The 12,444-nt window shown below is 49.7% G+C and overlaps 2 protein-coding genes across 2 annotated transcripts; both read right to left on the bottom strand.

Moving 5' to 3' along the window:
* Positions 1 to 230: 230 nt before the first annotated feature.
* LOC123107245 (serine/threonine-protein kinase UCN) lies at positions 231 to 1,851 on the bottom strand. Its single transcript, XM_044529240.1, has one exon. It carries the CDS (start codon positions 1,802 to 1,804, stop codon positions 485 to 487), a length of 1,320 nt encoding a protein of 439 aa, XP_044385175.1. The 5' UTR covers positions 1,805 to 1,851; the 3' UTR covers positions 231 to 484.
* Positions 1,852 to 11,263: 9,412 nt separating this feature from the next.
* LOC123104154 (zinc finger A20 and AN1 domain-containing stress-associated protein 1) lies at positions 11,264 to 12,163 on the bottom strand. Its single transcript, XM_044525909.1, has one exon. The coding sequence runs from the start codon at positions 12,008 to 12,010 to the stop codon at positions 11,546 to 11,548; it is 465 nt and encodes a 154-aa protein (XP_044381844.1). The 5' UTR covers positions 12,011 to 12,163; the 3' UTR covers positions 11,264 to 11,545.
* Between the last annotated feature and the right edge of the window lie 281 nt (positions 12,164 to 12,444).

Here is a 12,444-nt window from a genome sequence, read left to right as displayed (position 1 = left end):
ACAACTGTATTGCTCACAGTGTGTTGTTGATGTATGCAGAGGGAAGGCGTTGCAAAAACTTCAACGACTCGCGTGTAAGAAAAATCTTGTAAGGGCTGGTTTTATCTACATTTGGCTTTCGGCCTTTTCGCCAAGAACAAAAAACTACTCCCCTTTTTTCCCTTTTATAAGACGTTTAGACAATTCACACAGAGCGCAAAACAACTCAATGCCAGCTTCAAAACGTATTATAAAAATGAACGAAAGGAGTATTAAAAAAGAAGAAATAACTTTTGTGCTCTAAAATGTTATCGATATTTTCTGAAAGAAGAAAGTTCGTCTCTCTTTTTTTGGCGAAGCAAAACTTACTCTAGCATAATCTTAGTGTCGTATATTTACACATACGACCAGCACAATACAAGTAAACCCTAGTCACAAGATATAGTGATTCTCTAAGGAGCAAAACGGTAAAACTGACATAGCAGGTGAAAATAACGATCGAGCGTCAGAACTCTGGCAAGGACTCTGGCGATCCATCCGGCTGCGGTGGAGGCTGGTGAAGCTTCTGGAAGTAATCTACCACGCCGAACCCCTCGCACGTCACAATGTCATCGGCCGGCGGAGGGATGTACGGCGGCCGGGACACCTCCCCGAGCAGGTCCCACGCCACCCCGGCGAAGAACGGGTGCGCCCTCACCTCGTCGGCGCCGCCGGAGAAGCCCAGCCTTCTCGCGGGGTCCTTATCCAGCAGGCGCGCGATGAGGTCGGTGAGGTCCGGCCACCGCCGCCCGACGTCGGCCGAGAACTCCGGCTCCCGGAGCAGCACGTTCCGGAACGTCTCCTTCCGGTTCCGGCCGCGGAACGGCGTCCTCCCGAACGCCATCTCGTACACGAGCACCCCGAGCGCCCACCAGTCGACGGAGAACTCGTGGCCGTCGCCCCTAACCACCTCCGGCGCCACGTACTCCTCCGTGCCCACGAACGAGAAGGACCTCTCGCACGCGCCGCCGCCGCTCGCGGCCGAGCGGAAGCTCGCGTGGTTCTTGCCGCGGCCCAACGGCGTCGACGCCCTGGCTGACTTGGCCTTCTTGAGCTTGTCGACGCCGCCGTCGCTTCTGTTAAGGTACCACGCCAGGTTGTGGGGCTCCTGCCCGGACGACGCGGCCACGGAGGACTCGCTTCTCGCGAAGATCCGGCGCAGGTGGCGGTACTGTCGCCCCTGGGGCTTCGGCGCCGTGGGCGACGGCGTAGCCGACGAGCACGGCGACGAGGCGGAGGTGCACGTGGAGGCGGAAGGGGACTTGGGCTGGAGCAGCCGGGAGAGGTCAAAGTCGGTGAGGGTGACGTGGCCGTCGGCGCGGAGGAGCACGTTCTCGGGCTTGAGGTCGCGGTACGCGATCCCAGCGGCGTGGAGGTCGGCGAGCGCGGACACGAGCTCGGCGGCGTAGAACCTGACGGCGGCGGGGGAGAAGACGCGGTCGGGCTGCGCGCGTCGGAGCTCGTTGAGGTCGCCGCCCGCGCAGTAGGGCATGGCCCAGGCTAGCAGGTCGGGCGTCTCGGCGCGGCCCAGCAGCGACGGCAGGTGCGGGTGTGCGAGCCGGGACAGCACGGACACCTCCCACCGCGCGCGGCGCGTGGCGTCCTCGGCGCGCCCGGGCGGCGCCGCCGCGTGGGAGCGCTTGTCGAAGACCTTGAGCGCGTACCCGGCCTCGGCCTCGGCGGCGACCAGGAACACCGTGCCCATGGCGCCGCGCCCCAGCACCCGCGCCGCCCGCGCCGCGCCGAGGTCTATGTCCACCACGCCCGTGCCAACCGCGGGCTGCATGATCGCGCGCCAAAGCCTTGCGGGGCGCTGTGGCTCGTGAGTCGTGAGTGTCGGGCTGGGAATGGGCTCGCGAGGACGTGCTCATATAAAGGTGGGGAGGGGCCGGCGTAGTTTGTCGAGTTATTTATCCAAAACCACCACACTTGTGGCTAGGGTAACAACTTAGTACCACATTTAAATCAGGGCACAAAAAATTACCGCTTATGTGCCTAATGCGTAACACCAAGCACTGATTGTCTGATAAGCTCACGAAAACAGTGAAACTGACAAGTTGGCCTCACTGGTCGGGCTGACATGGCGACGACAAAAAACTTTGACCGAGTGATGTGGCAAATGAGACGTGGGTCCCACCTGTCAATGACTAGAGGGTCATCTTCTTCACAACATTCTATCTATGGGCATTCCGTCGAGCACCTTCCGTGCGTTCATCCTGTGGTCACTGAACACATCGTGGCACGCTGTGGCACGGGGAATGCGAGGGGGGGCTCACCTTGAGCACGTATGCGTGCTTGGACGCGGCGAGGTAGCACTGGAGCAACGTCCTCGTCAGCGGCAGCGGCCGACGAAGCATGGTGAGGCGGGGAAGACGGCTTGGTGACCCATAGCTTGTCGAAGCTGGCGGCGGAGGCATTAGGAGGACGTGTCGAAGCCTAGGGACTAGATGCGAGGCGCGGAGATTCATCGGAGCGGAATATCAAGGCGCGGTGGTGTGTGGTCGGAGGTGGAGAAGACGACCGCAGCGCCACCGATTCTGGACGTCCGGGTCCAAGTACTCCGATACGATTGCTCGAGGAGGCATTCCAGAGCTCCCAGACAAGGTGCTGGGGCTTGGGGTGGTCTCTGGCCACGAGACTGATGGCCGACGATGACCGCAGATCGGGGAGGAGATGACGCCGTGGGGTGCGGACGCCGGCGGCCGTTGCATACGACAGCGGGCTCCTGGGCGCCAGATCCGAGGTGGCGGGGTCGCGGGCGCCACATCCGGAGTGGGCCGCGGCCGGCAAGCAAGCGGCTCGAGTGGTGCTGCTCGGGGCCACGCATCACCAAAGCCCTGGACGAGAGGAGGAGGTTGATGTTCGGGGAAGAGCGGCTCGTCAGGCGCTGGCTACCGACGGGGATGGCCGTGGTGGCCGACCATGCGGTGGAGGCAGCATGGGTCCGGCCTGAGTGTGGCCACCGGCGGCGTCTTCTGTGTGGCTGATTGGAGAGAGAGAGAAAGATAGAGATGAGGAAGAAGGAGGTGTGTGAGTATGACAGATGGGACCTACGTCCACCTCAACGAATTGTCCAGATTGACATGCCACGTCGTCCCGACGGGCGGACCCCACCTGTCGGTTCCGCTGTTTCCACGATCAAATTTGAGCATCAGTGTTCCGCATTACACATTAGGCACAGAACCGGTGGTTTTTTGTGCCCTGGTTCAATTGTGGTACCAAGTCGTTATCCTAGCTCCAAGTATGGTGGTTTTGGGTAAATAACTCTAGTTTGTCCGTCTCGCTTCCCCTGCAAATTTAAACAGAGCGCCCATGCCATTTTGACAGAGTTTCGTTGGTGTCTCTGGCGTGGCTCTGGCGTTTTTCATCGTCAGTCAGTCAGTTTTTCTTGAAAAAAACTTTCAATATATTCGTCTTTCATTATGATAGTACAACAAACATTAGAAATAGTAATAATTACATTCAGATTCATAGACCACCTAGCGACGACTACAATCACTGAAATGAGCCGAAGGCGCCGCTGTCATGACCCCTTCCTCACCGGAGCCGGACAAACCTTATTGTAGTAGACAGTCGGAAATTTATCGTGCTGAAGCGTCATAGAACCAACACACCAGAACAACAACCGCCACGGATGAGGAGTGTAGATCGAACGGATCTAACCTAAAGACACACGAACGAAGACGAATGACTCCGAGTAAATCCATCAAAGACAGGTCCATCAGAGCAACACCTTCACACATCCACCGATGATGCTAGACGCATCACCGAAACAAGGGCTAGACGAGAAGGCATTTATTCCATTTTCAAACAGTCACCGCCGTCTCACCTTCCAACTGATCGTGACTCTGTAGGGGGTGTCCTTGTGTCCTCGCCAACTACTCTATCTCCGAGAAAGTTACTTGTACTAGTTCGTGCCAAGCTAGAGCTAGTATCTAGTAATTGGGTCTAATCTGAGAAATTCTTGTGGCATTGAGCACCGTGGATAACAAAACTTATAAACATGATCGACAGAAGCTGAATTATTTATAGGCGGCAAAGTTGCATGGCCAGTCCTCACTTGGATTACAGCAACAGTCCGGATGCACCGAGGCAGGGTTTTGGCGCGTTCGTCCACTTACTTCTAATACGTGTGCATGGTACTAGGCAAAACAGTTGATGCAGACGAATTGTTCGAAGAAGGGCGTGGAGCTCAAGATCATGATTTTGAATCAGAGGACATTGTTTCACAGACTTGACAGGCATTCAAATGGATACTCCCTCCATTTTATAATATACTAGTATGTCCGTACTTTCCGAGATTTAAGTTTAACCATAAATTTAACCAACAAAATTGATTATGGCGGGAGCAAAAATTATATCACCGAATTAATATCAAAAATATGAATTTTTGCTACCACCACAGTCAGTCTTGTTGCTCAAATATAGGGTCAAAATTGAATCTCGAAAAACACGAACGCATTACATTATGGAACGGAGAGAATAGAAAATAATTTACTGCTACAAGGCATCAATCAGGTGATGCAACGGAGCATCCACGAGTAGATTCGGATGCCGCACGGGCTAATCCCAATCGATGGCCGCGATTGGCATGTGACAAAAGATGATGGCCGCGATAGGACGTGTCGTACGTCGCGTCTCGGTGAAATTTTGCTTGGGATGCGGCTCGTGATGCCTTCGCGTTATCGTACGTACACGTCCGTGCAACGTACTACTATAGTGGTAGTAGTACTGGATGAACCCTAACCGCTGTCGACGTACCCGCCCAAGCTGCGTGAATGCGTGATGATGATGAAGTAGTCCTCGATCGGAATTACGTTTTCGCCAAGACCATTGACCGGGAGCCCACACTTGCACGACCCTCGAATTAAGCTGGCGGTGGTTTAATCATAATCAAAGCCAAAAAAAAAAAACCTGATGATCATGCTCACCTCCTAACGCTGACACTACTGTTGTTAGTACTTGAGGATTGCAGCTTACTCCAGTCTACTGGATTTGTCCATTGTTCAGTCCAGCTCGATCGAGTTGAGACGAGGGCCCATGCTTTCACTCGAATTTTTAAAATTGCAAGCAAGCCGTGTAGTACATCTATTACGGACATTTACCAGGATGATGCATACATGTGCTGCCGCTAGAAGCAATTCAGGTACTGTGCGCGTGTGACTCATGCCGCCTCCTGCTACTGCATAAGCGGAATTGCTACTTGTGGCAGCGACGCCACAGTTCGCCGGTAAGATCTCTGGCAGAGCAGAAACGGGCCCTAGATCATTGAACCACGCCCCAAGATTGCATCTGATCGTTTTTCACTTACCAGCGTCCCGAGCCAGCCACATCGTTCGGGCTCAGTACGTTACGTAACAGTGTCCGTCCGTCAGTGCTGTGAATCTGTCTGAGAAACATGGCCACTGTTCATCTTATCAGCGGGGAACAGGAGGCTTCCAAACACAGCCCCTGAGGTCCAGACCCGAGCTGAACGAGCTCTTCTGATGATCGTCGGCTCCCCGACAGAGACAACGGAGTCCTCAGGCATTGCCAGCGAGCCTGTACGTATGTACGTATTACAGCGCAGCTGGTGCTACAGAGAATTACAGCACGTACATTTCTTCCCCTTTTGATTTTTTTTATTAAAGCAGCCTTGGTTTGCTTTTGGCCCGATCCGATCGTTACGTGTCTCTCAATTCTGTCTTGTCTTTAGGTTGCTGTATAATTCCTCGTGGAGCCCCTGCTGCTGCCTGAATTCCAGGGCACGTAACCTGACCTGTAGTACAGAACTACAGATTGCAGGTTGCGCCGTGACGCTTCAACCAACAACCAAAAAGCTCCAACCCATCGAGAGCCAAGGCGATCGCCGTTTAATCGGTATTCAGGTCCCGGCGTGGTCAAGGCTTAGTAGCACGACCCCGGTTGGTGGCTGCCATTACTCGATGGAAACCTGCTTAATCTGTCCGTGTCTGAAGAACCAATAATTACTCACTGAGAGACATGATTAGGGAACGTGGCTAAGCATCGCGTGTCACGCATCAGGCTGCAGGAGCAGGACGCGGGATCACGTCGCTTCCTGCGATGCTATGCTAAATCAGTGGTCATGCATGCATGGGAGCCGTGCACCCGCCTCGCCATTATTAGCTTGGCTAGCTCGATCCATTGCAATCATCCTGCTGATTCGTGCTCGAGCACAACAGATGATCCGTCTAGTAGTCTTTAACAATTCGCGAGTGGAATGCTCAAGTCGCAAAGCTGAGGAACATGTTAGCCCACACTACGCAAAGGGCTCGGGTTGGTAGATAAGAGTATTGAAACTGCAAAGATTTTCTCCTTATTATTTTTACGTAGGTGTGGCTAACTCTGTCGGCCATTACATGCACTGTTGTGTTCTGACTTCTGAGCAAATAATGGTGCTGGTTTATGGCGTTAACCATGGGGATGGCCCTGACCTGACGATGATTCGCGGTACCTGGCCATGTAATGGGGGACAGAGACAGGACAAGAAGGAAGGCTTTTTCGTCTACTTAATTTGTGTGTGATGAGCTGATGATTAGAGAAGTCCAAATCAGTATTAGTAGTAGGTTCTTGACCTTTGGCGCCATGAGAAACTAGGAGAGATCAGAAGCACTCATCAATCGTGTCATGTTTGGTCATATGCTTTCTGCAGTCACACCTAGCATATGATATTCCCCATAGAGCATTATATATGGATCGTTTTTGGTGTAGTGGCTCAAAATTAAGCAGTGGCAGCTTATGCTGTCCAGAGCTTGATGCATCAGAGCACCGGCACCGTAACCACCCCACTTCCACAAGCCGCAACACGTTTACACGTGATTAATTTCAGCGATGAATGTGCAAGGCTAAGAAAGAAAAACAATCATCGGCAGGGAATCTTAAAAGTAGTTTTTGTGCTCAATATAAAGCCGGGGTCAAGTCCATCCCCCAAAACACCTAAGTTGTGTTGGCACAGAAAAGAAAAACTTAATTAGCATTCTGAATTTGCTGCAGGGTGTTTTAAAGATTTTTTTATTTGATTATGGAATTGAAGCTGCGTCTTTTGTTCGGGCGCGCCTATACCTCGCCCAACGCGAGTTCGAGCGACCTCCCCTGTCAGGGCTTCACGAACGCGCCGGCCCATGTAGGTTCCAGCTAAGTTCTTCTTTTCTCCTGCTTTTCCTTTGTTCTTTTATTATTATTATTTTATTCTTATTTTTGGACATAAAACAAATATTAAAAGTTAAAATAATCACTTTTTAAAAAGAATGCTAACTCGATGTAGCACAATTCTTAGCTTAATTAAAAAATGTTGATGGCATATAAAAATGTTTGTAACATTTTAAAAATATTCACATGTTCCAAAATATGTATGTGGAATTATTAAAAAAAAGTGCTAATCTTGCATATGGAATTTTTTTAAAGGTATATCAACTAAATGTTTAAGATGTCTATGTAAAATGTACAGTGTTTATGAAAAAAGGAGGCATTAAACATGTATACGAAAGAAATGTTAATCATTGTATAAAAATGCTAATCATGAATTAAAAAATGTGAAATATGTATAAAAATGTTCTTGGTGTATGCAAAAAATGTTAGACATCAAAAACATTTGTTTCAAAACGTGTTGGTTATTCATTTAAAAAATGTTTAACTTGTATAAAAACTAATGTGTCACATGGATATAGTAAACCGAGGAGAAACGATAAAAATATACCCCTATACAAGAATTCGTCCAATTAACCAATTAACTTGTCGATTAATCCCTACACATAGGGTCATCGAGTAGCCGAAAAAATAATAAATCGTTGGATTAACTTACCTATTAGCCTATTAATCACTACTTGCTAGTCAACCAAGCAGCTACCAGTTAACGATTTTCTCAACAATGCTAATAACAACAAAGAAAATAAAAAAGTTAAGCAAAAAGGTTCTAAACCAAAGAAAAACCATAAAAACAGATAAAAAGGATGAAGGAAAAACACACAAAGAACTAAATAAAATAGGTGAAAAGAAAGAGAAACAAAGAAAACAAAGAAAGAAACAAATAAAACCGAATAAGAAGCAAAATAAACAGTGAACACCGAGAGAAAACAAAGAAAAATGAAGAAAAAACAGATAAAACAAGCCAAACTGAGGAAAATAGAAAACTGGTGAAAAACAAAGAAAATAAAAGTTATAACAAAGAAAAGAGGAAGACTGGTGAAAACCAATGAAAATACTGAAAGAACCGAAGAAAAAGGAAAAAAAGAGGGAACCTACATTGAGCGAATCCTGGACTAATGGGCTGGCGCGCTCCGGCTACGCCTGACAGGAGAGCTGCTACCATATCGCTCTGAGCGAGATATAGTTTTCACACTTTCGTTGACACAAAAACACTTACCCATGAGCGCATGTGTGGGGGCTTGGGGGGGGGGGGGGGGCAATTGCTGGATTTGAGCACAACTTGATGGAGCACGATTTTGGGCTGTAAGCGGATGTAACTTTTTTTTAGTACTAACCGGATGTAACTCGTTCCTGGACCATTGTGTATAGAGGCAAAGGCGTTGGCCGCGCATCGTCTCAGGGGTCTGGTGAGGGCAAGTCCATATTTCGCTTGCAGTTAGCGCCATTATCGCCTGCATGATTGTCACTTGCCTTGTCTATTGGGTCGGTCTGTGAGTCACACGAACATACAAACGCGCTTGTTGCTTGCATGTTGATTTGCTTTGTTGAGCTGCAATCTTGTTTTTTCTTTGTCACATTTTGTCCCATTTGTTAGTTTTTCACATTGCAGCTTCTGTGTAATTCAGAACTGTTTGTGATTTGTTTACTAAATAATCAAATAAATGTTCGTTGTTTGTAAATTGTTCATGGCATTTAAAGAAAATCACCATACATTTAAAAATGTTAATTATTTCTAAAAAAATGTTCACGCTTTATGAAATAGTTCATAAAATATTTAATTTTTTATGAAATGTAACATTGGTTCAAGCAAGCATTTAGAAATGACATATAAAAATGTTCACCATGTATAATTACTTTTTCATAGTGTAGAGTATTTATAAACTGTTCACCGTGCATTTAAAAAAATGTTCAACACACGTTTGAAAAATATTCAATGTGTATCTACAAAATGTTTAACGTGATTGAGAAAATATTCAATATATGTTTGAAAAATATTCAACGCTAGGGATTTATAGCGTTTGAAGAACGGTGAGAGGGATAACTTGTAAGAGAGACCTCCTCCCCAACGCCTTATATCGATACAGATGCCCCATGACAAAAAGTAGTTTGAGGCATCACATTGATTTTTTTTTTCTCTCCAATACAAGCTTCCACTAGTGGGCCTCATCAAAAAATAAAAAATAAAGATTCCCACTAAACATGCATCTCTAGTTTCCACTTCAACCTTTTAAGCTTTATGCACCGGGCCACACTTTTTTTCTTCAAGCACCCGCCTCCTGCAGAGGATCCCGCTGCTCCATCTGAACCTACTTTTTCTGATATCTGATCCTACGTGGCCTACGGGGCATCATCTTGGGACTATGCATTGTACAAGTCCTCATAGGCCGGCCCACGCAAAGGAGGTGAGCACTTGTCCAGGAAATACCTTTTCCCGATTCGCCACCTTTGACCCATTGGTCGTTGACATATCGGGAAGAATGTGATGTTTAAAAAAATCAGAATTTTTTAGAATATCTCGAATTAAAACTAATCACGGTTTCAAAAAATGTTCACGAACTCGAAAATGTTCGTGAAGCGGATTTGAAAAACGTCCACGAACTCAAAAAAGTTCAATGGATCAGAAAAAGTTGGCGGATTTGAAAAAAGTCCATGAACTCGAAAAAGTTGACGAATTCGAGACAAATTCACGGAGTTCAAAAAAAGTGAATCGATTTTGAAAAGAAAGTTAGCGAATTTGAAGAAAGTTTGTCGATTTTGGCCGGGTGCGCGGCACGTATGAGAAGCGCTATAACTGGTGCTACGAGCGCCGAATAGGAGTTGGGCTTGTATCAAGTGGTACCCCGCGTGCCTTTAGAAACAGTATTGGACCAGAGTGGCTCGTGACGGCTACAGTATTGGACGTCCGGTTTGACTCGCACCTGACAGCAACGTAGCGAAACGACGTGTTTTGGGGTGTCCAGTTCAACTGTTTGGAGTGGAAAATTGCCTTTGCCATGACGTCATCGACGTCAAACCCGGGAGTGCAATTCACGGTATTCATCACTATTAAGAATCCGTCTTGTGCCTGCTTTGTCTTTCTTTTGTCCAGGACTTGTCCCTGCTTTGTCAACGATGATCCTCTTGCCAAATGGTTCCTCAAGCTTGAGCCTCGACTGTTCGTCGTCGTCTTCTTCTTCTTTTGCCAAAAGTCAACGGGCCTTGTTCCTCCAAGAGTTTCAGAGACAAAGAGCCCAAATTATTTAAACAGGGGCCCGATTTGCGCACCATGTATTACTCACCTCGTCGGGATTTTTTTGACGTGTTTGTCTTTGTCAACACGGTGCAGTGAACATCAAGCTAGGCTCCAGTTGCCACTTGCCAGTACAGTGACACGCACGGGAGTTTCACAACAAAAAAAATATTCACGAGAACAAGGACACGTCTTTACATGAGCAAGCACAATTCGCCTACCATCAGCAGACAGGGCGAAGATTAAATCAAGGACGAGTCAGCAATCGGAAAAGACGACGACCGGCCCATCACGAGCAGGGCAGCAGGGAGGAGGAAAAAGAAGAGAGAGAGTGCACCGGCCCATCGCATGCGTATCCTCCTCCCGGGTCGAGCCATGTGGCGGCGTCCACGGCGACAGCAACCCACCCGTGCCACAACACCACGGCCCAACCACGCCGCGATCCATCGATTCCCACCCACTAAAATTCGCACCCGGCGTTCCAGCCCCTGCTTTACGCCCTGCGTATTTTGTCTGGGGGAATCATCGTCACCAAGCGATAAAAATGTGTTGTTTGCTAATCAATGGAGTGGTGCGTGTGGACGATGGACCTGGCCAAACAAACGCGAAAGCGAAGACGGAGTAGCACCTGTTCCGATTTAAATATCTCACTTAAATATGCTAATATGGGCCCAAATGCCCGGCAATCAGGCCGCTGCTACTCATTTTGATTCCTTCAATGATTGAAGATTGATCAATCATGGCCGCAGGAGCACACTTATTTCGGTATGAATAATGTGATGTCAAGTGCCAAATAATTCTGCGCAAAGAATTGGCTACTAGATTAAATAATGTGGAGCATAGACGTACACATACACGTACACATACACATACACATCCAATCCATTTCATTCCTTGCTCCTCCGCCTCAACCACCCGTTGATATTACATCATCACACACGCTATTCTTTCCTTTCCTTTCCATCCACATCCTTACGTCCCATTTTTTTTCCCAATAAATAAAGATTTTTTTTAATTAAAAAGGGAAACACTCCGGAGACGAGAACAACAGCATAATACTAGCGCACGGCGGCCCACGGCTTGGGTTTCGTTGAGATGAGATGATTCTTTTCCTTTGCCTCGGCTGGAATTCTGGATCCTTTTCCCTTGGTTTCAGAACCTGACGATCTTGGCGGCGCGCACCACGGGGTTGTCCCGGGCGATGGCGTCCCGGGCGGCGGCCTTGTAGTCGTAGCTGCACCCGTGCCGGTCCGAGTACCGGTGCTCGCCGCAGAACATGTCGCCGCACCGGCACCGGAACCCCGTCAGCCCCACGCGCTTCCGGCAGCTGGAGCACCGGTTCACCGACGTCCTCGCCGGAGCAAGGTCAACGGCGAGCTCGACCTCCACCGGCGCCGGCCTCGGCCTGTCGACGACGGGGGTCGACACGGACACGCCCGGTAGAGAAGAGGAGGAGGAGGAAGACGGCGACGTGGAGGCCGGTCCGGCCAAGAAGCAGTTCTGGCAGAGGTTGTGCGTGGCCGGGTTGCCGGGGAAGCCGCAGCTGTTGGCGCAGAGCGTGATCTCCGGCGCCCGCAGCTCCGTGGGCTCCTCCTGCTTGTGATCGCGTTGCGCCATGGTATGTCGAACACGCACGCGGTGGCTGGTTGGTTTGCTGCCGGCCGGGAGGTCCGGGCGTCGTCGGCGGCGGCCGGGAGGCCGATGCGAGGAGAGGAGAGGCGAGGCCGAGGAGAGGGGAATTGGATGGGCGTGGGTGTGGAATGGAGGGGAGATCGGGGCCCTTTTTATCGGGGGCTCGGGCGGGAGAGGGACGGGGACGCGCTCCCTGCAGGAGGCGATAACGACCTGCCCAGCTGCCGTCTCCCCCTCCGCGTGTTTGCCTTGGGATTTCCGGTTTTGGCCCTGCGTCACCCGGGGGCTCGCGTAAATGGCCGACGCTGCCCTCCGTTTCCGTCGAAAAAGCGACGGCTGTGCCACGGGCCGGTAAAGGCACGCCCGTTTGGGCGCTCCCTCCACGGGAGGAAAGAAACGTGGGAGACGCGGGGCGGTGG

Source organism: Triticum aestivum, chromosome 5A (genome assembly GCF_018294505.1).
Source record: "Triticum aestivum cultivar Chinese Spring chromosome 5A, IWGSC CS RefSeq v2.1, whole genome shotgun sequence".
NCBI classification, from domain to species: Eukaryota; Viridiplantae; Streptophyta; class Magnoliopsida; order Poales; family Poaceae; genus Triticum; species Triticum aestivum.
The sequence above is the reverse complement of the archived record's forward strand: the minus strand, read 5'-3'. Positions and strand labels throughout refer to the sequence as shown.

Excerpts from the sequence above, each read along its gene's own strand:
- LOC123107245 (XM_044529240.1), bottom strand. The coding sequence starts at position 1,804 with ATGCAGCCCGCGGTTGGCACGGGCGTGGTGGACATAGACCTCGGCGCG.
- LOC123104154 (XM_044525909.1), bottom strand. The coding sequence starts at position 12,010 with ATGGCGCAACGCGATCACAAGCAGGAGGAGCCCACGGAGCTGCGGGCG.